Raw genomic sequence first — 27385 nt, 5'->3', positions numbered from 1 at the left:
CAAGTGTCAACAATGTGTGGATGTGAGTTAATATATGTTTAAATAATGTCTACGTGACTTGATAGAAAGGTGTTAATGTGTTTATGTGAATCAACAGGGTGATGATGAGATCAGATTTGCATTGTGACTACATAGACTCATGCTGTATTTACATTATGTGTAAATCAAAAGACAAAATGTGTAAAACACTGGACTGTATTTGTGTGTGTGCTAACAGATCAACTACCTCTACCGGTCTCGATCAATGCAAACTAAAACCAGCAGAGTTTCAAACAGCTTCTTACCTCTTGACAATTACCGTAATTCAGAATCTACAGAGCCCACCTGGTTATAAGCCTCACCCAGTACATTTGTAAAGGAAATACCATTTGGTACATACATAGGCCCCAGCAGTGTAGAAGCCCCAAGTTCCCGGATTGAAACAGACATCGAAACACGAAGATAATTACAAAGACGCTACACATAGAGTTTAGCGCTAGCGCCACCGCGCTAACAGGGGTGGTTTAAAAAAAACATACTGGTAAAAATCACTGAGACACGGAAGTAACACGCTACAGCAGCGCAAACAGGGCGGGAACAGTAAAAGTCACTTCCACGGCACATTGATTCCCCCAGTCTCACCCTTACCTTTTCCACTCGAGTGCCCCCATGCAGCCGTTACAAAAAAAAGGCACAAATTAGCCACATAAACCGCAGGGCTGAAAGCATGTGAGAAAAGTCTCTGCTTATAGGCCGGAAACTACGGTAATTGCAAGAGGCTAAGTGACTATCTGTAGTGTGTTTTTATGTCTCAAAAGTATTCACCGTCAAAATGGCTATCAATTATCACATTACATTGATTTCAACTACCTGAGACAGATTCGTTCGTCATTGTGCTTTTGAGATACTTTTGAGAGTCACACAGTTCTCAGATGAATCTATAACCAGATCTTCATAAGTGCCCTTTCTCTGTCCATCTCGCCCTCTTCAAGTAAGTCATTCAGAAGAAGAGGCAAGATCTGTCATCTTCTTTCTTAAAGGTCAACTTGAGAAAAACGTGTTCAGTTGGCAGTAATGGCTTGCTGTGCTAGGATTGGATCTTCCATAGTATGGCCTAATTTTTCTTGAACCTGACCAAATGTCATGAGTGGGGCTGATGAGCAGTAAAATGGGAGGTACAGTTTGGGTATTTAAAAGTGCCACTGTCATAAAATGGATGATTTTTAGTATGTTATTAATGGAAAAAAACGGCAGCCGGTATGGACCCAGCCGTTTTTTCACCACATGATTTTGACGTATATGGCTTTTTGTAACTCCTGCCATGAAAATCCTCTTGAGGGATTTGTTTTCGACAAGAAGCAGGAAGTGAAGTTGGAGGCAGTAGCACACTACAAGCGGCCTCGTCTGTTTATACTAGTTTTACCTGCTGGAAGGTATGCTGGAAGGTAGCTCGTTGTTCCTTCGTGTTAGCCAAATTGCCGGCTTGTTGTATTGCTGGATATTGCTCAAACACTCAGGAGGATGGATTCGTTCTTCATACTTTTCCAAAAGATCCGGTTCGTCATGAAAAATGGATTGCACAGGTGCAAAGGACGAGAGCTTCGTGGGTTCCAAATGACAGGTCGGTGTGTATACAGCTACTAAAAAAAAAAACAAGGGGGAGTCGTAATCCATAAGCCAGGGGTGCTAAATGTGTCGATGTGCACATCGGAAAGCTTCCGTGCAGCAGCCGCTGAACAACGGCCTCCGCAGGCCTTGTGGATCGCCACCGGCCTTGTTGACAAAGCCGAGCCAGCCTTGTGAATCGCCACCGACCTTGTGGACAAGGCCAAGCCGGCCGCCGGCCTTGTCGGCCAGAGTGGCTCGTCGCAGCTGGGCCGCGGTGGAGATGAGCCACCACGGTAGTGGATTGGACCGGGAGGCAGTTTGGCCGCGGCGTCGTCATCGTCGTTTGCGGGCAGCGTTGTTTTTAATCACCGCCACGCGGAGGTGGATCGGGCAAGGAGGTGGTTTGGCCGTGATCCGCATATCATCTCAATACTATAAGGTATTATTGCCCGGGTAATTTCACTCGGTTGTGAGACGTTCTCTTCTTTGACAAGAGCTTCCGTGTCAGAAGGGGCGTATTCGTCTCCCACAGTAGTGGCTATCGCATGTTTTTCATGGCGAATGACGTCACGGGCAGGAGATGCAGCCAATATGGAGATCACTTGGATGTCGAATGATACTCCCGCAACTTTGCGCATGGATGACAAGCTCTGCGCTCATATTTATTTTTTTGTGTAGCCCTTGAAGTGAATAATGTTATATGTATTCTTCATTACAATATCGATTTTAGAATGTTTATAGGGATGACACTTGGGCTTTAAGCATCAATAATAGCAACTTGCCATATCATCCAAAATGAGGATGCCTGGTCATAACATACAGACTGTGAATAACAACATACATGGAATTCCATTCAATATCAATAGGGACTCTTATTTTGTATGAGAAAATTATTTCCTAAAGATGTGGGGGAGTATAATAGAACATCTTATGTTAGAGCTCATTGAAAACCACAGTGGTTCTTCCATGGATTGTAAACAGACTGGTCGAAGGTTGTGGTTGCCAAAGCACAGAACCGCCTTGAACTCAAAATAAAGACTCGTTTTGTTCTGACTTCAAACATTTTTGCTGAAACTCAGAATCCCCACATCCGCAACTTCTAAAATGTGTTGTATGTGCCCACGTCTCCCTAATTAAAGTGTGCGAAATACAATCTGAAGCTAAGTGGCTTAGAGTATCAGATGACATGACGCACACAAGTAGTCAAGCGCCCACTATGTGCTCAATAAGTGACAAGTACACCAGATAAAGAAAGAACAAGATACGTAACTGCGTGTGATTGAGACATACTGATTTATAGTATTAAAGCTCTGCATCATTTACTGGAGATTATACACTACATGGACAAAGATATATTGGGACAACTGCCCATCTTTAGAAGGGGTGTCATAAATACAGTGCATATGCCTTTATCTGGGGCCCCGTTGGAGTTATGGCTTCCCTCAAGGAGACAGTGACAATGGTGAAAACCCATGCATAATTGTCGGGGTTTAATGGTACAGCAGAATTCACAGTTTAGTATGGAGTTTGGTTTTAACGTATTACCATTAAATGGTTTGGTTCTCAGTGGGTACAGTAAGGGAACAAATGACAAAACAAATTACGGGAGCTGTCTTTTCTGGAAACAGTGACAAATTTAATAACGTTCAAGATGAAATATCAACATCGGAAATCTTAGAGTGCAACGTCGATGGATTTTTTTTCCATTTTAGGAAAAGAACAAAGACAAGTGCAACAATAAATTTTATCCCTGTGAATTATCACACGATAAAAACAGTCATCAAAGCATATTGGCGCTGTTTGAAAGCTAGTGGCAGTTGTTTCCCCTGTGTTATTAAAAAAGAAGATATGACGAGACATGATGTTTGCTAGCCAGAAGCTGAGCTGCACTGTGTTTGCTAAAGGACTACTGGGCGGGTGACATGAGTACAAGGAGATTGGCTCGTTTTGAATAATGGCCAAGGAAATTCCCAAACATTCGCAAACCTGGACCTGTGATCTGCAGAAAGTAAAAAGTGGACTGCAAATATGCATGAGTTACTGTTTCCGCAGAAGCCTTGCTATATACTACATCATCTTGTATCACATTTCCTCCCTTGGACCGATGTGCCTCCAACAATGAAGGGTTGTCACTATTGGGTGTTGCCATCCAATACTGGTGATTTGTCTCAGGCACAGACAACACACACAATAGGGAGTCGAGGCAGTGACAGTGAAACAAAGAAGCCCGAGGAGAACAAAGAGTAGTCACAACAAACCAAGTACAAAATAAAAACAAAGCAACAAAGGTCGTACTCAAGGATGCAAGTTGAAACTATTAAAATCCTATTGTGTACTTGTGGATTCAACACGTACCCAAGAGACATTTTTTTGGGTGCACCTGGACAAGGGCTTCAGACATCCTTTCCAGGGTGAAAAAAAAAAATCTTATTCCAAAGAGCCCCAAACAACCTCTTGGAAATTATATATTAACACAAATTAATATATAATGCAAAATTACTGTTCAGCAACAGATGATACTACACTTTACAAAAGCCATGGCAATAAATGACTTATTTTTTTAAACATCAATTGACAAAATGTTAACATTTTGAGCATTTAATCCAAAAATGTAGAAAATTCAGAAACCCTTAATGCATATAAAAAAATCAAATACAAACAATCTTTAGAAAAATAAAATCCTGGAGGTTAAATTAGTAATTCAATTTTATATAGAAATTGGCTTCTGAAGTCGCAATCAAAACTAAACATTAGTATTTTCCATACAACCCTTGCAGTGGATGTCAATAAATTCTGCCATATCTAATGAACAGTGTTGCCACAGTTACCTTAAAAAAGTAACTTAGTTACTGTACTAATACTTGATTTCAAATGTAACTGGGTTAGAAAAAAAAGTGTTAGTTTCAGCAGGTGTCAAGTGGCGGTAATATCCCTAATTCACAGTACAGAGAAAGTATTATCTTGCGATTTCTTGATAATGCATGCCACATAAGTTACGGAATGATGTCTCCAACATGAATAAATAATTTGAGTGTAATTGAAGCAACATTAAATGAGCAATTTAAAGCCCGACGTGACGTCAAATAGCCGCCTAAGTATACACAAACCCACCATTCTCTGTACACTTCTTTAACAACGATAGATAGATAGATAGATAGATAGATAGATAGATAGATAGATAGATAGATAGATAGATAGATAGATAGATAGATAGATAGATAGATAGATAGATAGATAGATAGATGCAACCCTGCCAAATCAGAATACAGTTACTTTAGAATAATATGACCTCAAGTAAAGTTAAAAAAAATAATAAAACAATTTAAAAAATCCTCATGTAAAGGAATTGAGTAAAAAGAAAAAAAAAATACTACATGGGAGTCAACACTCACCTGCCACCTGCCTTTTCTATTTCTAAGTGCCCAAAAACCAACAAACAACACATTCTTTGGGGCCACGTGAACATTTTTTTGCTTGACTGGCTTATCCACTCATTTCATGAAGAAGCACTTTGCTGACCAGACTGAGTGATTGGATGTGCGTGTGGGACACCGTAGAAATAGTAATAATGTTCCCATTTCCACTGCCAAAACAACCAAGAAGCATGATTGTGCAACTTACCAAAATGTGTTGTCTCAAGTTTGAAGTAGGCTGAAATATCCAAGCTTGGGCAGTCACAATGAAAGAGCGGTCAGACAACTGCTGTTGTTTTCTGGTCTGTAAACACACGTGGGCGCTTCCCCGCCCCATTTTGATTAATTGAAGGTCATATGACTGCCTTGTGTCGTCTGATTGGTGAACTGGATTGAAATGACGTCAGCTGTGTTCACGTTTGATTGGCGCAACTGGTACCCTATGCGGAAGTCGAAGATGGAGTCTAAAAACAGACACGATTGGATCAATAAAAGTACCGAACGACAGGACAATAATTGTAACGGAGTAAAAGTATCGATACTTCTAAATATTCAGGTAAAAGTAACAGGCACAGTGCATTTGAAGGACTCTGACAAGTTCACTTCATCAAAAATGGGATGCATTTTAGTTATGGATAATTAACAGAGTTTCAGCTGTTTAGTTAGTAATAAACATGCATTCCTTCTTTCAACTACAGCTCTAGATTTGAATTGGTGTAATTTAACTTCACTTACTTAATAAGTAGATGCCAACTTCCCGCAGTTCCAACCTAATTTGGATAAAGCAGGAGTCCAACTTTTGCTAGCACTGGAACCGGTCCAACCCCTCTTGGAAGTCCTGTTCCTGCTTTTTTTTTTTTTTTTTTTATCCCACCTCAAGAATTAATGCAGCTTGCCCCGCCAAGACTCATTGCTGCTGTCAGAAGACTCTTTAGTTTAAATTCTCCATTAGCAAACACAGGCGCAGACACATATAAAAACATATTGGTTAAGTAGATGAGAGCGCGTTTACAGCCGCTCCCTCTGCGAGCAGTAAACACATGCTGACATCACAGTAATGAATTTGGCCAGGATGCAGCTGATGGCACGCAGCCATCAACTCGGGGGAAACGTGTCTAAAAACACTACATGAATATCTATTAAGGTGTCAAGACAGCGGAACCAAGGAACGCACAGTCCCAGACCGGGTCATTCCAAAACCACGGTGCTCCGAAAAACAATCGTTTGCGGTGAGAGATCATACGGCATGCCAAAGGAAATTACTTGGTCCAAAACCGATTTACTACAATATGCAATACTACAAACTATCTATGCCAGTGATGTATCATGACAGGCAAAACAATTATATCCCCTTCCACTAGAAGGCAGAAAGTACAATTTAAGTGTGGACAGACCTGTTTCGGGCCCAGTTTTCACACTGAAAAAGTCAAACAGTAATAAATTGAGATGAGACGTCGGTATTTCTGCCTACACTTTTCGTTTGTAGGTTTTTCTTATGTAAAATACATGCCATCGCCCAATATTGGTGAGGAAATGCTGCCCATAGAGGACCAGAACATATCCCAATGGGAGTGTCCTTTGGAAATGTAGTCAGAGAGAATTATAAGTTACTCTAAAATGTAATAGTAACGCAAGTAATTCAATTACTTTCTGATTCGGTCTTTTTGTGCAACTGCATGTTTTACGCACAAATACGGTGTATGTACACAAAGAATGAAATCCATTGAATCTTTGGTCCAAATGCAATGCAGTTTTGCCCATTATTATCTCGAGTATTATTACTTATCAAAATTAAGTAGTGTGAAAAAGTATTTGCCTTATTCCTGATTTCTTTTTTCAAATAGGTGGTGCAGAATATTGATGACTCGATGTTTACGTGTGCTTTTCACTTTAAATTTGGTTGATAATGACAAACGTTTAAAAAAAAACAAAAAAAATCATCAATCGATGAATCCACTGTAGTACTGTCCACATCAATAACTACAGACATGTTATCTAATCATTTTATTCTCATTAAAAGGAAAAAACAGAAGGAAAGGAAAATGCAAAGTCATGGAAAGAAAAATATATAATTTTGCAATATTTTTTTTTATATCCCCAAATACCATATTAGAACAGGAAAAACAACACTTAAGTGTAAGTCAACCTGAAAAGGCAAAAAGAGGTTAAATAAAAGTATTCTTCATGGTACATGATATTCAATAAATTTTGTTCAATTCTTGTAGAGTCAAGATTACAATTTGTTCTTTAAAAAAAAAAAAAAAAAAAATCAGGATTTATTATTCACTGTTAACTGCAGAGCAAAAAGACATATTGATCAGCGTTGTCGTCATGATTGGCTGGAAATCAGAACACTGGCCAATCTCGAGGACCGGTTACGTACCTGAAGGTGGAGGAATGAAAAACAAAGAACGCTACTTGTGAACGCATTGGAAAATATGTATGACTAAAAAAAACCCAGCTGAAACACCACGAGCACCTCGACAAGAGGAACTGCTGAGTTGAGTAAGCTCAGCTTTAGACTGCTGCGTGAATCAAACGGCAATACAGTGGAACCTCGATGAAACAGACCCTAACATAAAGGACAACAGCCAGGACTGAACAATCTGTCCAAAAATAGTTTCGATTTGTCACTCAACCAAACTCTTGTTGGTTCCAGTATTGGCTCCTGCTGTTGTTGTGCTGTTACCCAATGCAGGCAGGTTACTACATGGCGGCCATGTTGAATGTGAGGAACATTGGCGTGGCCCCCATGTCATGAAGGTTACATCTATGGGCTGCCGTACTGCAGAGCTCACGCAGAGCGAGAGCAAGAAAGAGCGAGAGAGGCATGCCAGTTCAGCGGTGTGGTAAAAAGAAAAAAACGTGAAACTTTGTGACATTGATTTACAATAACTGAACAGTACTGAACGCCACGAGCGACTGGTTAGAACAGGGGCGTCAAACTCATTTATCTCGCAGGCCACATTGTTGTTCTGGTTTCCCCTCAGAGGGCCATTAAGACTGTGGAACAAAAATATTTAATCATCTCATCATATTTCCATCAATTTATGCACTAGTTTTGGAATCAACAATCGAGGGTAATGTATTTTTCAACCATTCATGTTTGGTAACACAAAAATACTTGTAATATCTCAGCTTTATCATTTATGATATATGACAATTTGAAATTTTGGTACAGATTTTTACAAGAATGATGGAAAATCACACTCTAGATTTGGCTTTGCGGGCCACAAAAAATGTGGCGGGCCAGATCTGGCCTCCGGGCCTTGAGTTTGACACCTGTGGGTTAGAGGGTCTGCCTCACAGTTCTGAGCATCAAGGGTCAATTAAACCCGGCCCCACCTGTGTGGAGTTTGCCCGTTCTCCCTGTGCCTGCTTTGGTTTTCTCTGGGCACTTCGATTTCCTCCCACATCCCCAAAACATGCATGGTAGGTTAATTGAAGACTCTAAATTGCCCATAAGCGTGATTGTGAGTGTGAATGGTTGTTTGTCTCTATGAGCCCTGCGATTACCAGGCGACCACTTCATGGTGTACCCTGCCACCTGACAGCTTGGACAGTCTCCACCACTCCCACAACACTTGTGAGGATAAGAATGTCAGAATGGATAGATGAACCATACTGAGCATTTTACGCCACAAAAAAAAACACAATTTTGTACTGTACAGTAACACGGCATAAATATAAAAAAAAAGTGCTTCAATGTAACAAAGAATTAGCGACCCCCGGATCACTCCGTCCCTGTTAATCCGTTCAAATCGAGGTTCCACTGTATGTGTACATATTTAAAAAGTGTCAAAATGCTGGGTGAAGGTGTACAATGCAGACTGTCATGGAATACAAACGTGTGTATACATGATAAGAAGGTTTTCACCATATGGGGAAAAACTGCAAGGTTAATAAAAATTAAAAAAAGACAGTGGGATAAATGATGAAAACAGTCATTGCTGTCCAATGAAAAGCGTGGCTTTTCATTTATTTAGTTTTATCTTTTTTTTTCATCTGAAAAAGAAAAAGTTGCACTCATTTTATTGGAAAATACCACTTGTTAGGGGTTGGTAAGTCAAAAATAAAAAAATCCCACAGAACACAGCCTGATGGCGTTTGATTCAAAATCGTGAATCTGAAATTGCTGACTGGATGTCCTCCGTGAAAAAATTTTGGATGAAAGAAAAAGAAAAAAAAAAACCAAGGGAGGGAGCTCGGAGGAAAGCAGCTTCCTTATCCTGAGGTGGATCATGATCAGGTTGGTTATGATTATTAGCGGCGGCTAAGACACTTAGTCCCCTGGTTGAATGTCCTGCTTCAGTACTAGAAGCAGTTGTTGTAGATTTCTTGTCGAGGAAACGAGACGAAAAACGCTCATTGTCCTCTTTATCATCGTATTTTCTTTTCTTTGAGGTATCATCTTCGACTGGCTTCTTCATCCAGCTGCTCATTTATTATCGCACACACGTGTGAAATCGATGGGAGGGAGGGGGGGGTTGGGTGGCGTAGGCAAAAGCCCAAAGTTCTTTTGCTCTGTTTGGTTCTCGTTCTTGAATTGTGGTTTTGTTTAGCAGCAGGGAAACAATCAAGCAGGCAGAAGTACAACAAGTTTGGGATGAGTGGGGATAAAAGGGAGGCGGGTGGGGGACGGGGTGTTAGAGAGCATGAGCATCCTCTTAAATGAATAGGCTGTACAAAAAAAAAAAAAAAAAAAAAAAAAAAGGTGAAATCCCTGCTCGGGCTTATGGGTAGCAATTCTCTCTTCTGCGGTGCTCAGGAGCACTCCTCTCCGATGCGTTGGCAGGAGCGGCCCACCTTGCGGTCCAGCTTGACCATCTTGAGGACGGCCTCCTGGCGCCCGCTGCCCAGGTGATCAAACAGACAGTCGTGTTGCTCCGGGAGCCGATGGAGCATGCAGAAGACGTAACCTGGACATGGACGCGGAAACAACAATTAGATCAATTGTATGATTAATACGAAGCAATTCATGGAACAAACATTTGTGAATTTTTCTGTTCGCCTCATTGTCAGAAAATGGCACACTGGTGGAAAAAATGTGGAGATGGTCAATTAAAGTTCTTTTTTGAAGTATGGAAGTAAATTAGTGCCACCGGGATTTGAATTTGAAATTCCACAGAAAACAGGATTTGAATTTGAAATGTAAAGTGATCACATTTTCAATACAGTGATGCCTCCGTTCTTGACCACAATCCGTTCCAGAAAACGGTTCGAGAAGTGATTTGTTCGTAAACCGAATCGATGTTTCCTATTACAATGAATAGAAAAAGAAATAATGCGTTTCAAGCCTAAAAAAAATTTGGGCTTTTTAAAGCAATTTTTTTAGCTTTTCCTGGTAATAAACTGCATAGTAGAAATACATGTATAGTTTAAATACTTTATAAAAGAAAATAATTTGAGAAATATATTTATTTTTTGCTTAAAATGTATGCTTTAGTAGAAGAGCACGCTAGGCCGTATCTGTAGCGACTGGGCCCCCAATTTTGTAAACTTTTTATTAAAAAAAGTGCAGATTAACTTTAGACAAGCAACTTGCCTTCTTTGGACCCATGATTAGGGGTTAATATGGTAGTCCTTGAATCTTACAGCCATTCTACACTGAGGATGCCCAATCTCATCATATCTCGGAAGCTAAGCGGGTTTGGCCCTGGTTAGTACGTGGATGGAAGACCGCCTGGGAATACCAGGTGCTGTAAGCTTCTCTCCCCGGCTAAATGCAGAGGGGTTGCCTGTCCCAAACAAATATGCGTTCATCTAAGATGACACGCTGTGGCGACCCCTAACGGGACAAGCCGCACGGAAAAGAAGAAGAAGACGGTAGTCCTCGATAAGAAGACAAATAAGAGTCACTACCGGGGACACGTCTGTGTACAGAGGCTGCATTATACAGAATAACAAAAGTGCGCTGGTTGTGCCGCTCACGTTGTGTCATTTCCAGGTTTTTGTTTTTTTTGGGGAGGGGCATTCGAATTGACAGCAAAACATGTCGTGAGTGGGTCAACTGCTTGAACTGCGTGCGATGTTATTTTCAGTTTTTTTCAGGGGCCTTCGAATAGACAATAACAAAATGCGTTGTGGATGGGTCAGCTGCTTGCGCTGCACGCATTACATTATTTCCGTGTTTTTCGGGGCTGTGGGAATTCACAACAAAGCGTGTCGTGGGTCAGTTGGTCTAGCCGCGCGCATGTTATTTTCGGGTTTTGTCTGGGGTGTTCGAGTACTGCTTTTCGTTCGAAAAAGAAGCAAAAAAAATCTAAAAATTTTCATTTGAAAACCGATTTGTTTGAAAACGGAGACTTTTGAGAACAGAGGCTTTACTGCAGTTGCTACAATTCACTGAAATTCAATCGGCTACAATTCGCTGTCTAAAAGTCACTGTCTGTCCCACCAGGAAGGGTTACTTCAGGTCAGAACCGAACAGCCAGCCAATCTCAGTTACGCTTTGTTAGTCACGTGACGTCACATACTAAGAAAGCGTAACTGGATTGGTTTGCTGTTTGGTTCTGAACAAAAGTAACCTTGCCTGGTGGCACAGACGGTGAACTTTAGACAGTGAATTGTAGCCAGTTGAATTTCAGACAGCGATTTGTAACTACTGAAAATGTGATCACTTTACATTTGAAATTCAAATCCAGTTTTCTGTGGCATTTCAAATTCAAATCCTGGTGGCACTAATATACTTCCATATTATCTTCTAATGCATTTAAGGTTCAAATCGAAATTTCACTGGGAAGCCTATTTTATCAAATATTTCGAGAGTTGTGTCTCTGAAGTGAGTCTGCCGACCAAATCCACTTTCACATTTCTGCAATCATCTTTAGCGAGTGGATTGTGTTCAACTTTAGGCCCTACACTCATTAAACAACGTGGCCGAATGCCGCAGAACTGGACAATCACAAAAGGAAATTAGTCAGTGACTCACAACCACACACTTGCTGATAACCCTTATAACATAACAACTTGCTTCAATGGACAAACTGTCCAGCAGGAAACATACTTTTGAGGCTCCATATATACTGTACTGCATTGTTTTAAATTGAACCACAAATTCAATTACTGAATTGCACCAAAACGACTTGCCGACACCCAGCCACTCATTACAACTAGTCGCTGAAACCTGCACACTGTGTGACAAGTCAGTCGCCTTCGGTCGCATCGCTCATTGTGCGCCAGACCTTTAGAGGTTCAAGCGTACCCTAAAATTTCTGTTGGAAAAATATTATGCTACACTATATAAGTATACAAGCTGTAGGACTCCTACCCGCTGTTGGAGTCTTGCCATACAAAACAAATCACATTAGCTTCCATAATCTTAAATCCATTCATTAATACACTGCTGGCATTCAATGAGCAGTGATTAAAAAGCCCAGTTTGACAGCTGCTTGATATGCAATTAAAACACTGTGACTGCACAGCACATCAATGGAGGGGAAGGGAGAACTTGATGTAACATTGAGAGCATTTCAAAGAGAAATGAAATAGTTCCCTGAGCCAACTATGTACGCACTGCACTGTATGTACAAAATTAGATACAATATTTAAAAAGTAGTTCAGTGGGAACCCTTTTAATGTTCCCAACCGGTCACTCCGGTCTGTCCTGTCGGTCCGGTCTGTCTAGTCGTTCCAGTACGCGTCCGGTCCGGTTCGGGTCCGGTCGATCCAGTCAGTTCGGGTTGATTCAGTTCAGGTATGGTTTGGGTGGGTTCAGGTCCGGTTCAGTTCGGGTCCGGTTCGGGTCGGTTCGCTCCGGGTCGGTCCAGATCTGGTCCAGCTCAGCCCCGGTCAGTCTGATTGACCTGGTCGGTCCAGACTGTTCGGTCGAACCGGTCGAAGCGTTTGGTTGGGTCGGACGGGTCCGACCAGTCAATCCGGTTGGAACGGTTGGATCAGTCCGTGGTGTCGGGTCCGACCGGTCGGACCTGTTTGTCCAGTAAAACTGGTCGGACCAGGTCCGGTTCAGGTTCAGATGGGTTTGGGTCCGGATTGGGTCGGTCCTGTTCAAGTCCCGTTCGGGTCCAGTTTCGGGTCAGTCCGGATCGGGTGGGACTGGTCAGGCCAGTCATGGCAAACTGGGACAGATCGGACCAGACAAAGAGATCCGACTGGTCCGAATGGATTGACAGTTCCGATCGGAACCAGACCGGTCGGTCGATCGATCAATGGTCAGACCTGTTTGGCCGGTCGAACCCATTCGTCCGGTCGAACCGGTCGGACCTGTCGGTCGGGTCTAACCGGTCGGACCGGTTGGGCCTGTTTGCATGTTTTTGGAAAGTTGGAGCGCTGCAGCTGGGGGAGCAATAGCTGGAGCTGAGGTGGTGGTCGCGTCGCTCCGTCGGATAGTGGGCCGGTCGAGGTCGGCGTGGGGAGGTTCGGAAGGTTTGCGTCTAGTCCTCACCAGATGACACATCCTCATACAGCATATATTAAAAGGAGAGCCACTAGTTCAAATATCAGGCTTTTTCGTTATTTATTATTATTGTTTTGTTTTTTTTTTTAACAAAAGTGTGCGCTCTGACTTGGGCAAGGGTTTCTGTATTTACAAGTAGTTTAGAATCTTGTATTTGTAGACTAAAGATGTAAATGAGCTGGGGGGTGGAGGCATTGTAGATATCCTTAATGTTTCACTTTGAACATAAAACATAAGCCAATTACCAGGAATAGTAATGCAGTTTAAACCAATATCTGTGCTTGCTAATCAACTTGTTTGCATACAAATGAAAGTACTTCAAAAGTCACAGCACTTCACAGCATTAAAGACCATCTGTTTAAACCCCTGGAGTCCTTTTTAAATTGTAAATTGCCTCCCACATTTTTATTTTTTTTGCATAGGACATCCATCCTTAATAGTTGTTTACTTTGAAAAGAAAGAGAGTAATTTCTGACCATTGCGGTAATTACTTTGCTAATGGACCGCTCGATACTTCACACTGTAAAAGTTGTGCACTATAAGGGATGATCTTGCAATTAATTAATGAGACGCTCCACCGTGAGGAGTGTATCTGCATTTCATCCATTTTAGTTTTTAAACTCCAGTTTCACTTGAAAAAAATTATATATACTTGAGAGTTCAATTTTAACCCCTCCCACCCGAAAAAAACGTGTGTGAATGCAAGTATGAGGCTATTTACTATATAGTAATTCAATTCTTCTCTTACTTACCGTAATTCCCGGCCTACAGAATGCACCTGGTTATAAGCCTCGATACACAGAAAAGAGTTTAACGCTAGCGTTAGCGCGGGGCCAGCGTTAAAATCTTTCTGTGTACCGAGGCTTATAACCAGGTGCGTAACACTAGCGCCACATCACCACACGGTTGAAAGGGTGTGAATAAAGTCGCAGCTTGTACGTCGGAAATTACGGTAATTGCTAAGATGGTTGACTATCAAAAGCGGTGCTGTAATGTGGGTAATGTGTTTAAAATTAATGTATTAGCCGACGGGTACGCGGGTGATGCATATTTCCATCTTTCAAATCAATCACTTCAAAGGGGCTACTGAGGCTGACTAAAAATATATCTAAAGCAGCTACATATGGATTTGAGTTGACACATTTCTAAGTGTTCAGCTGAGACGATAAAGTGAATGTTGTAAATGTGCATTCCCGCGGTTGTGTCGTCGTACCACAGCGACAGGAGCCCAGCTCTTGTTGCACCAGCTCCAGTTTCGTCTGGCAGCGATGGCAACGTTTGCGGCTCCGCTGTTTGGAGCCCCCGCGAGATGATGCGGTAGATGACGATGACGCAGAACAAGATGACGTTGACGACGACGACGATGACAACTCCTCAACCCCCTGCACTTCACCCACTCTTGCTCGCTTCTCGGGAGAACTATCACTTTCTGACTCGGAGCCTGCAGACACAAAAACAAACAACACATACGAATCAACAATGGAATAAAACAGGTGCAGCATTGAAGTTATATTTACAAATAAAAGTATTACTTTGGCCAGTAGTGAAGTCATATGGCAATAATAAACCTGGTATGAGGACATAGATTTGGGCAAAAATATTTCGTCAGCCAGGAATTGTGCAAGTTATCCCGAATAAAAAGATGAGAGGCCTGTAATTTTCATCATAAGGGGGGGTGGGGGGGGGGGAATCAAGAAAATCACAATTTTTTTAAATCTATCTATAAAATTATGATGTAAAATAAGTATGAGGTCAATAACAAAATTGATTCTCGATCCTTTCTTATAAACCCTTTGTTCTTAATTGATGTGTGCCCCACTTCAATAAACAAAAATGTTATGATATACAGTGACTACAACACCTACCACTGCTGAGCAGCGTAATGATGTCCAGACTAAAAGCTGCTTAACATTTCAACAGTGATCCAAAAAAATACATTGAGGGTATCTTAACAGGGGATGAAAACAACAACACCAAGGAATTGAACAGCATTAGATGGGAAATTAATCCATGCAGGACAAAATGGGAAAATGTGAATTAAAAAAAAAAAAAAAAAAAAAAAGATAACGCAACCCAAGGCCACTGTACAACTGTGCTCATATGTTTACATATCTGGCCACATTGTGTGAAATTGTGGCAATTCTTGGGAAAATAGAAGTTTTGCCTGACCACTTTTTTTCTTCGCATCTTCGAAATTTATGAACTTACAACTGTTTTAAAAAAAAATACAGCACCAGTATACTTAATAACGAACAACAACCCACTCTAAGCCCTAAATGTCTGAATGCTGTTCTTAGCCAAAAAGAGTATAAGAGTACACGGGAGCAGCATGTACCTGCAGCCAGTTCAACCGGTCAGGGCGACTTTTCTCATCAATCCTGCAGACTTTTCCTCTGGCCGGCCCGAATGCAGATCGGCGCTCAATAAATCTCTGGGAACTAGGCCAAGCTGAGCTGCCAGATCCTAACGCTGCCCACCATCAATATGAGAGTGCGCGCGCGTCCGAGTGCACCGAGTGTGTGCGTGTGCGTGTCGGTGCATGACCGCTCTCCTCCCCGGCTTTCATCTAGCCTGGCACAAGTCTGTGGCAAATTGAAAGCAACTCAAACTTATCTGGTGTACAACAATGGGTGAAAACATTTGGGAATGAATTTGTAGATCGCTTTTGAGTCAGATGTTAAAGGAAGAAGGTTTGGCGTTACGTATACACAGTAGTAGTACATTCAATGTAATTAAAACAATTGGCTAGGCCCAGGCTCCATTATAGCAATAAAGTTTTAAAACAAAATTTGACCTGGACTCAGTTCTGAAGACTAATGTAGAACATGACACCAATATTAAAAGTAGGCACTCTCGTAGGTGAACCACGGTTGCCGTGGCAATGGCAGAAACTCCTTTGAATTTATTGAGAGCGAAAGTAATTAATGTCTTAATGGGTTTAAAGGTGATATTTGAGTGTGAGAAAAAATTGCCTTAATATAATTATAAAGGTGCTATGATTAAAAAAACATGAAACACAAAAAGGCATGTGCAAAAAATATCCATCACCTCCTCTACAGGTACAAACATAAAAGGGGATTCATACGAGTCTGATCTTTTACTGTTATTTATTGCACATCATTTGGCATTTCTAGAACATTTTACATAGAATTCTTTATACAGTTTACTGGCTTCATTTAACACAAGATATACAAATATCTTCTCATCAGTAATAACCTGGTGCCTGCGTCTCTACATTGCTAAAATATCCATTAAAGACGAGTCCACGGCGCTCAGTTCAAGCACACGGGGGGAGATGTTTTGCAGTCTAGCAGCGACGTACCTGATTCGAAGGAGCGTTTTGTAGGAGTGGAGAGTGAGCTGAAGGTTGTGTCTGTGCTGCATACTTCTGCAAAAGAGATGCAATTCAATAACACGGGGAAGAGATACGCAACAATGGAAAAATGCTGTGTCTTGCCATATAAGGTTCGTTCTAATCGACAGATTTTAAATTTTTCTTGTAATAGGCACAAGAATGATAAATAATTCAACAATACTGAAAATACTGAGAAAAGTAGGACCGGGCCACAAACAAACATAAAATTTACAGTATTGATGGGGATAGACGAGAACTTAAACTCTGATACGGAGGGTAATGTGTTGGGTAAACTTTACCCTGAGTTACATCATATCCCAACATATATATTCCTGTTCGCGCTCATCGACAGACCTTTGAATCTCCTCGTAATGGCATCAGAATCATAAATAATTCAACAATACTGTAAATTTCAAGAGTAGGAGGAATGGGCTACAAACACGCAAATATAAAATGTTAAAATATTGACGAGGACAGACTACAACTATAACTCTGACACTGGGTAATATGTTGGGTTAACTTTACCCATCATTACATCATCCCATTTCTGTGCATTTGTCTTACAAATTGTATTTAACTTGGCAGCCAAAGCTACATCAAAAGTCATTCATTCATTTGTACTTTTGTCAAATGCCCCTAAAGCATATTTTGAAATATTTCTGCAAAAAGTGTTTTATAGTCCTATCAGGTGTTTGAGTAAGTGAATGACTACCAATGACTGGTACTTTAACAATAAAGTAGAGTGGAGTGGAAATATGTACTGCTTTTAATGTCCTTTTTGTAGCTTTTTTGTCATGTCTTCATAGACACGGGCTTTCACAAATGACCTTGCGACCATACCGCGGTTACGGATACCCTGGCAATTATGGGTGTCCTCTTTAAGCTCTCCCACAGAATAGATAACCCTGTGGTTTCTGTCATGGAGGACAAATAACCTGGACAACTGCGACTTCATCAACTTGTCATCTATACAAAGACACCTTAGACAAAAAGATCTATACATTATCTGGTCATTTTGGGCATTACCATTTTTTAAACAGTAAAGCCTCAGTTCTTGAACGTCCATGTTTTTGAAGAAATCGGTTTTCGAACAAAAATTTTGAGATTTTATTGCATCTGTTTTACGACAAAAATCTGTACTCAAACGCCCCCGATAAAACCCAGAAATAACATCGCACGCAGCGCAAACAGTTGATCCACCCACAGCACGTTTCATTATTGTCAATTTGAACGCCCCCGGAAATGACATAACGCGCGCGGCGCAACCAGCGCACTTTTGTTATTCTGTATAACGCAGCCCCTGTGCACAGACGTGTCCTGGTATTGATTGTTGTTTTTGTTCTTATTGAGGACTACCGTATGAACCCTCAATCATGGCTCCAAAGAAGGCAAGTTGCTTGTTTACAGTTATTCTGCACTTTTGTTAATAAAAAAAAAAAGTTCACAAGGCCAGGGCCGAGTCGCAACGGATACGGCAATGCACTCCCAGCCTAGTGTACGCTACTACTAAAGCATACATTTTAAACACAAAATAAATATATTTCTTAAATTATTTTATTATAATAAAGTATTTAAACTACACATGTATTTCTACTATGCAGTTTATTATCAGGAAAAGCTAAAAAAAAAATACTTGAAAAAGACATTTTTTAGCCTTGGCACGCATTATTTCTTTTTCCATTCACTGTAATGGGAAACATCGATTCTGTTTTCGAAAAAATCACTTCTCGAACCGTTTTCTGGAACAGATTGTGGTCGAGAACGGAGGCATCACTGTATTTCCCTTTCATGCACAACCTCCATAAATTCAGAGGCACAGACCTCAAAGGTGTTTTTGATTTTTTCACCCAACAGGTATCTCACCAGTACTTCCTAACTTACCATCCTGAGCAGGTAGAGAGGTTACTGCTGCATCTCCTGGCAAAGGATTTTCTGAGGTGTCTGACATGGCTATAAAGGACTGGTTGACGTCTGCTTGACTGCTACTGCTGGAGTTTGAGGAGGCTTTTGAGGCACCATCTGGCTGTTTCTTCTGGATGTCTTTGGGAAAGAAAAGGCTGTATATTAGGGTCAATATCATAAAATGGGTTTAACAGCCTCAATAGAATCAGTAGGTCATCATGAAATTATAGCAGGACATAGAAAGTGAGGTTTGATTATTAGTGGCCAAACATTTGCACATGTACCACTGGTACAAGGATGTCATAGATGAGTTTCCTTCATGTTATACCTTTTTTTTTCCATTGGACAGTGATTTTAGCATATAGTACAATGTAAAATAGGTGAAAAACATTTTACACAATAGGACATAAAGTGATGGGTTTATTGTGTCCGCAAAGTTGTTTTACAAAATTATCAATTTCATTATGTACTACTTTACTTACTGTACTTACTTTCATAATCTCGAACATTTTGGATGTGTCCCTGAAAATTGGACAGCAATTCTGTCATTTGGAAATTGGAAAATATTTGATGTTTTCAGTGGCATTTTGATCCACATTTTGTCTTTCTTCACTGGAAACTTAAAACAGCAGACTGTTGCCAATAAATATTAACACATCCAATCTAATCAATCTTTTTTTTAAATAACTTTAGAAGCATTTTTTTTTCTAATGGCTGCTAGGGGGCACTCGAGCAGAAAAGGCATGAGTGAGACCAGTGGAATATATGTGTCGAGGGAGTGACTTTTACAGGTCCGGCCCTGTTAGCGCTGCGCTAGCCATGTCTCAATGATTTTTACCAGTATGTTTTATTTTAACCGCCCCTGTTAGCGCGGCTGCGCTAGAGTTAAACTCTGTGTAGCGTCTTTCTTTGTAAATATCTTGTGTTTCAAAGTCGGTTTAAATGTGGGCACTTGCAGCTATTACACGGCTGCGGCCAATGTATGTACCAAATGGTATTTCCTTTCCAAATGTACGGAGTGAGGCTTATTACCAGGTGCGCTCTGTAGGCCGGGAATTACGGTAAATTCATGATGGTGTCTCACATTGCGAAACACCGGAATATTAGCAGGGCAACGGTACAAAAATGACAAGGCAAAAGGCTTGGTCCAAAACACATGAAACAATGTCAAAAATCGGACATGGGGAATGATAAAAACGTAACTTGGCTTGATAAGGCTCATTAACGCTACAACGTAGTATGAGGCAGCTACGCTAGCTGACACTCGTGAATACACATGCATATACGCACAACGATCTGCCAACAAGTGGCAAGAAAAGGCTTAAATACAAAAAAATAATGAGGGTGCAGCAGCGCCCACGAAGAAGTGGCACATGGCCACGCTGCCACCCACTGCGGCTGCTGTCAAACTATGGCGTTCAGTTATTTTAATTGTGTGTGCACTCCCGCTTTTCTAATGTGCCAATTACGCTTGTTTCTATGTAGTTTGAGCTCTCATTGTTTTGATAGCGACCTGACACCATACCAAACACCAGACTCTGTGATTTGCAGTGCGTAAGGGGCCGTGGAGAACCACGTCCCTAACATATTCATTACGCGGTGTAAAAATGCTATGGTCGGCTGGAATTTTTTAAGGTCGGAACCACAAGCTTTTTTTTCGCCTTATTGTTTACGTACAACGCAGATATGGAGCATAGATTAAGTGAAATTGCACAGAACCAAATGGGATTTATTTGTATTGGAAATGAAGATTTTAAATGTGATCATATTAAATGGCGCAACTTTGAATAGGTGCTAGTAAAAATGTAAGAAGCAAGAGGGCTTTAAATGTCTAAATGGTTGAGATTGTGTGAAAGTGTCAAATATCACAAAGTACCATAATTCCCAGCCAACATAGCACACCTGGTTATAAGCCTCAACCAGTACATTTGTAAAGGAAATACCATTTGGTACATACATATGCCGCGGCTGTGTAAAAGCCGCAAGTGCCCACACTGACCCCCACATTGAAACACGAGATATTTACAAAGACGGTACACAGAGTTTAACGCTAGCGCCGCTATGTTAATGTTAATGCTAGCGCCATGCTAACGCTAGCGTCGTGCTAACAGGGCCGGTTAAAAAAAAAAAACATACCGGTAAAAATCACCGAGACATGGCAGTAACACGCTAGCACAGCGCTAACAGGGCCGGACCAGTAAGAGTCACTTTCTCTGCACATATATTCCACCGGTCGCACTCTTATCTTTTCCACTTGAGTGGCCCCTTGCAGCCATTAGAAAAAATACACAAGTTAGCCGCATCACCGCATAAACCGCAGGGTTGAAAGCGTGTGAAAAAAGTCGCAGCTTATAGGCCGGAAATTACGGTACTTGTTTTTCAGAAAGTTCTATCACTTAAAGTTTTCGAATAGTACTGCTTTACAACCTCTCGCCGTTATAAGAAAGGGAGCAAAAACAGTAACTCTGGAGAGGTTGTCAGGTTAAATAATGCAAAATTCAGCACATTGAGGTGCTTTCCTTTAAACCGTAGCCTGACTAACAGAACACTAAACAGTTTGGGACAACAGTAAAACTCACACAGCAGTGAAGGTAAACTAAGATACAAGGTCAGTCATGCAGCAGAACAAAAACCAACCTGCAAAACATTTGGAGCACAGATTCATCGTTTTGCTGGACCTGCGAAAAAGAGCAGAAAAAAAAAAGATTTTGTCTAAAACAGTTCCATGTTTAAAGTAGTGTTTTTAATCTAAAAAAAAAAATCTCCTTGGCAACAGAAGGGAAAGTCTAGTAACATGTTTACAACCATGGTCCAAAATCCCAGGGTGAGAATTACTTTGTCATTTGGGATCCCTACACAGACAAAAAAAAATAGTTTGTAGAAGCTGATTTACCCTTGTACCTCAGGTGTAATATTTTACTGTCAAATAAACACCACCTCCCTCCCAAATGGGGATGAAAGATATTTGATCAAAAGTCTGGATGGATCACTGAACCTCTGCTGATTTCAGTAACACAACTCAGACACAACAGTTGATTCTGGCTCTCCACGGACAGATAACTCATTTCTTGTCCAACCTCCCTCCTTACCGTCTGTGCAGCGAGCGTGACGGTCAGTGACATTCTATTTACTCGGAGCACACCTTTGTTCCCATTTCATGTGGAGTCAGCTGCAACAATTCTGAAATCTCTCTGTCACTGTTATGCTTTGTACAACACAGAAAGGAAGTCTGGATGGAAACGCAAACTTACCACTAGAAGAAGCAAAAAGTGCAATAGTTTTCCACAATGACAAACAATATACAGTGAAGAAAATAAGTATTCGAACACAACTTCTATATTGCAAGTTCTCCTACTTAGAAATCATGGAGGGGTCCGAAATTTTCATCGTAGGTGCATGTCCACTGTGAGAGGGATAATCTAAAAAGAAAAATCCAGAAATCGCAATGTATGATTTTTCAACATTTATTTGTTCAATACAGCTGCAAATAAGTATTTGAACACCTGAGAAAACCAGTGTTAATATTTGGTACAGTACCCTTTGTTTGCAATTACAGAGGTCAAACATTTCCTGTAGTTGTCCATCAGGTTTGCACACACTGCAGGAGGGATTTTGGTCCACTCCTCCACACAGATCTTCTCTAGATCAGACAGGTTTCTGGGCTGAAACACGGAGTTTCAGCTCCCTCCAAAGACTTTCTATTGGGTTTAGGTCTGAAGACTCGCTAGGCCACGCCAAAACTTTGATATGCTTCTGACGGAGCCACTCCTTGGTTTTCCTGGTTGTGTGTTTCGGGTCATTGTCATGTTGAAAGACCCAACCACAACCTTCCTCGGTCTTGGCCACGTTACAAGTTTGAGTCTTACTGATTGTACGGGGTGACAGGTGTCTTTATGCAGCTAACGACCCCACACAGGTGCATCTGATTCAGGATAATACATGGGGTGGAGGTGGACTTTTAACGGCGGACTAACAGGTCTTTGAGGGTCAAAATTCTAGCTGACAAGCAGGTGTTCAAATACTTATTTGCGGCTGTATCACACAAATCGTTAAAAAAAAAATCATTGATTGTGATTTCTGGATTTTTCTTTTTAGATTATCTCTCTCACATTGGACATGCATCTACGATGAAAATTTCAGACCCCTCCATGATTTCTAAGTGGGAGAACTTGCGATATAGCAGGGTGTTCAAAAACTTAATTTTCTTCACTGTAAGTATGTAAAAGACCACAGCTGATCGTCAGTTGGCAATGATACTAAGCAAGAAAAGATTGCTATAATGCCCAAAACAACAGTGGCACTATTATCGAAAAACCCAGCAGGAATCGAACAATTCAGAACTCTACCCAAAATCTTGAACTGCTGTCATGGACGATCTTTGGCTTTTAGTGTACAGTGAACAGACCCGATTCTGTCAGAAATAGTGAAAATTTGTGAATAACCTATGCCCACACAAATAAGTTTGGAATTGTTGATCAATGCCAAAAGTTGGTGCCAAAGCACTTTTATTTCTTAGACAAGGCTACTGGCCTGACTACATGAAGCTGCTCCCTTCATTTCAACATAGTTTCTCGATCCCAATAGAATAAATAATTTTAATCAGTTTTATTACTCCATTTCAAGTTTGGTCTATCGATCACACAAACACAAATGTTAAAATCTGTACATACATTTCCGTTCTACATTTGTACCAAACAAATGCATATATTGTCTACCTAAGAACAAAAACTCCCATACTGCTGCAGCTAATCAGAAAAAAAAGTAATGACAGCAGCAGGAGGGAAAACATAAGCAGGAAGAGAATGACAATATTCTTGTTAAGGCAAAAGAAAATTGGAGTGCAACACAACCAATAAGTCCTGCAGGTGATCCACTGTTGGTACTAATGAGAACGAATGGAACAGAAAACAAGATGAGTTCTGCTACATCAAGGAGTAAAAAAAAAAGCTTTGGGTGGGTGGTGCTTGTTCCAGGGGAGCTGCTTTTAATAGGTGCTGCTGAATTGAGCTGTTAAACTCTCTGACTGGGTGAATACACAAGAGATTCAGATGGGGTGTTGCTGATAAAAAAAAATAATTTATAAAATAATAATTTATAAAAAATGATGTTGTGGCTGAGCAAAGGGGCACACAGGGCAAAAAGTGGAGCAGTTCCACCACCTCCAGTTGTTTGGCCCCAAGCTGCCACCAAATGACACCACAGCAATATTTTCATATTAGTTAGACATTGCTTTGGTATGAACATAAAAACACCAAGTATGTGACAATGGGGGGTGTCAGCAAAAAGACCCACAGTTCTCACAATAATCTCTGTATTAAAATTAGGTTGATCGATAGGATGTAAAAATTCTACACACCTATGTGGAAATGCCTGTTTATTTTAATTGAAAAAAATGACAACAAATTTCCAGACTTTTTCCACCATCAATTTGGTATATTACCTGTGCAACTCAATTAGACAAAATCTTTTCGAATTGGTAAGTAAAAATAATTCACTACGACAATCTGTTTGTATAATTGTGCACACCCTGCTATAAATGCCGAGCCAAACCCATGTTCAGAATTAACCAAATCATCATTTTATAGTTGTCAGCACACACCTGCCACCATTTAACGCGCTTCGGATTAACCTCCAAATAAAGTTCCGATGCTCTATTGAGGTTTTCCTGACATGTTTGTAGTCACAACTTACACACGCCAGAACTTCGACAGCATCAGAAGCATATCACTGTCCAAAAGTACCAGTCAGAAGAAGGGTACAATTTAGAAAATCCGAGGAGTTGACTATAAGTGAAGATGGACATCATCCAGTGCAGAAAATACAACCGAAAAGTGGATGTCCCTCAATGCAAAGGCAAGAAGAAAACTAGTTAAGGAGGCTGCCAAGAGGTAGACATCAACTCTTGAATTTTGGCCAAGTACTAACTATTTAGTAGATGTGAGAACAATCTCCTGTTGTCTTCCTATGTCTATGCTATGGGTATGGTTGGGCATCAAGAACCGATTGGAACCCGGAATATCATTTTGTTTCTCCTGGAAATGTTCATATTAATGTTTCAGTCCCCACTTTAAAAAAAAAAAAAAAACAAAGATTTAACACCTGCTGAGATTGGAGTGTTATGGCTATCTGCTTCCTTAACGTATGAACTGAGTGTCCAATCTTTTTCACAGCTCTTCTTAATGAATGTACTAAAAAGTCTTGTTCAATTGTTTGCATACACCCCACCACCACCACTGCAGGTGTATTTTAATATAATTTGCATTGTCAGAATCACCTTACTTTCTAACTAAAGGCCAACTAAAGCTTTTCAAATATCGTAATGATTCTCTTTTTAACTGTAAAATTCTTCGTATGCTAACTGTACATGTCGCTTGAGTCAATAATCTAATTATGTGCTTAAAAAATGTTGCCACGCATTCACTAACGTGCATTGTGACATTTAATTGGGCAAACAACAACAGAAGTACTGTACAGTGTGCGTTTTATTATATTACGTACTCTATACATAAAACATGCGTGAGGTGCGTTCAAATCCAAACAGATGTCAGGAATTTGCTCTTCCGCGGAACATGAAGACAACACAGTCAGTGAAAGATGGGGGGGGGGTTGATGACAGTAAGATGTCTTGTTAAACAAACCCTCTATACTTTGTTCACTTTTTGATTGAAGCTTGGTATCAACCTTTTCACACCTGTCACATTAGCTGGATTATCCACCTCGGCCTCCGGGGGGGGGGGGGGGGGGGTTGGTTGACGGAGGCCAGCTGGAGTTAGCTTGCAAGCTAATGCTACAAAACAATGGAGCCGTACCGGAGGGGAGGAGGGGAGCGTCGTCTCACAAGCTCATCCCCGCTTGAGCTGCTAGCGCTAATGGGTAAGCGGCTAAGCTAACCGTCGACAGCGAAAGCTTTTAAGAGCCGCGACAAGACGTTTCGAGAGCTTCCCGGTCTTACCCCCAGAAGCCGCAGGGACAGCGCGGCGGTACGACGTTGACGTTACTCGGGGGCTTGCTGCCCTCGCTCCCGGTGTCCCCCATGTTGCTCTTCCGCGTTGAGGCTCTCCTTGTAGCAGGTGAATCCGGGGATGGAGCGAGGGCCTTTCAATTCGCCTTATAGATCCGAGCGTTTGGATGGGCACAAAACGCGGCGGGCCGACGAGATAATCCCTTTTTCCTCTCGATTTTCGGCGGTTGTGGAGCTTTTTGCCGACACGAGCGGCCACAAAGTCCTGTGGATTAAAACAGCCTAAAGCGAGAGTGAAACATGGGAGCCGTCAAAGCCGATGACGGACGGAACCACCGGGGATTCCTGGGGCCGATCAGCTGGAGAGAGGACCAAACCACTGGCGCAAAGGGAGGGGGACTAGTGTAAACGGGGCTGCCGAATGTTCTGACGGTGCCGTTCTTCCGGACAGTGAAGCTAGAAACACGCAGTAATTCTAGCATATAAACATTTCATACATTTCAAGGGTAAATGATAAATATTTGTCTGAGTGGAAGCTCCTTCCTTTGAGTTGAAATGGTAGGTTCCATGAAAAAAACTCAAAACTGTGAAGCTCACAGTGAAATATTTTTCCGAACTCAAGCAGGCACACTTTAATGAACAAATTTAGTTTTTTTTTTAATCGTTTTAACTCATTCCTCCACAGATTCAAACTATTCCAATTGACAATTGTTTCATCCACTTTCCCCAACTTTCTACTTCAATAACATTCAAATGAATAAAACGTTACACAAACACTAGCCAATGTTCCCTATTGCAAATACAAATTGATGGGCTCATTCACAACAATTTTCCACATTGCAATAATTCCCATGTTGCAAAAATGTAACACTTTTCACCTTTTATTTTCCTTTTTCAGTCATTTGTTTTACAATACAAAGGTGTGTGCGTGTGGGTGGCAGGGTTTGATCCAGTTATTAGCCAGAATTATAATGGAAATTGGAAATGCAGTTGAGATTTTCCCAAAACAACAAACAAACAACAAAATCAGCCTCTCTTGTTCTTGTCATAATATTCATCCATCCATTTTCTTCTGCTGCTTATCCTCACGAGGGTCCCGGGAAGTGCTGGAGCCTATCCCAGCTGCCAACGGGCAGGAGGCGGGGTACATCCTGAACCGGTTGCCAGCCAATCACAGGGCACATGGAGACAAACAACATCCGGACTCACAATCACACCTAGGGCCAATTTTAGAGTGTCCACTTAATGTTGCAGGTTTTTAAGATGTGGAGGAAACCAGAGTGCCCGGAGAAAACCTACACAGGCACGGGGAGAACATGCTAACTCCACACAAGCGGGGTCCTCAGAACTGTGAGGCCAACGCTTTACCAGCTGAGTCACCGTGGCGCCTTGTCATAATATAAGACAATAATTCTTACAAAACACCGAGAACTCAAATCATCGAAGCGACTGATTAGTTGACTAATCAAAACTGGACTTGAGACCACTTTTGGAAGGTTTTGTCTCAAAGTCTTGTCTTGGACTGTCCCAACTCGAGATTCTCTATCTAGAATGGATTGAAACCAGCACTGATTCGCTCTTCTTCCACTTCGTTAATGTGATAATAAGTAGAAGTACTTGGTAAAATCAAATAAATATCTTAAGTTCACGTTAACAATACCCAACCACCCCCCCCCCCCCCCAGCGTCATGACTGCCCACCTCTGCACACGTGTGGAAGTGAAAGGTGGATTCTGCAGTTTTTCATTCACT

General features: G+C 41.2%; 2 protein-coding genes across 6 annotated transcripts in view; both read right to left on the bottom strand.

The window, feature by feature from the left end:
* The window catches only part of LOC133498056 (MAM domain-containing glycosylphosphatidylinositol anchor protein 1), a 237294-nt gene extending 231415 nt beyond the window's left edge, over positions 1-5879 (bottom strand). For 3 of the 5 annotated variants that reach the window (XM_061814455.1, XM_061814456.1, XM_061814458.1), the window contains exons 1-2: positions 5736-5879; positions 5209-5464 (exon numbers count right to left, since the gene is read on the bottom strand). The gene's annotated coding sequence lies outside the window, so the exon portion shown is untranslated. The remainder of the gene's footprint in view (positions 1-5208; positions 5465-5735) is intronic. The other 2 variants (XM_061814454.1, XM_061814457.1) reach the window with 1 other exon arrangement.
* A 1102-nt stretch (positions 5880-6981) lies between these two features.
* Positions 6982-26031, bottom strand: LOC133498297 (AN1-type zinc finger protein 3-like). Its single transcript, XM_061814966.1, has 6 exons — positions 25626-26031; positions 21311-21351; positions 18653-18811; positions 16739-16804; positions 14630-14857; positions 6982-9919 (listed from the first exon to the last, which is right to left on the bottom strand). Exons 1-6 carry the CDS (start codon positions 25706-25708, stop codon positions 9765-9767), a joined length of 732 nt encoding a protein of 243 aa, XP_061670950.1. The 5' UTR covers positions 25709-26031; the 3' UTR covers positions 6982-9764.
* Between the last annotated feature and the right edge of the window lie 1354 nt (positions 26032-27385).

This window comes from Syngnathoides biaculeatus, chromosome 3 (assembly GCF_019802595.1).
Source record: "Syngnathoides biaculeatus isolate LvHL_M chromosome 3, ASM1980259v1, whole genome shotgun sequence".
Classification (NCBI taxonomy): Eukaryota; Metazoa; Chordata; class Actinopteri; order Syngnathiformes; family Syngnathidae; genus Syngnathoides; species Syngnathoides biaculeatus.
This window is presented reverse-complemented; position numbering and strand designations above follow the sequence as displayed.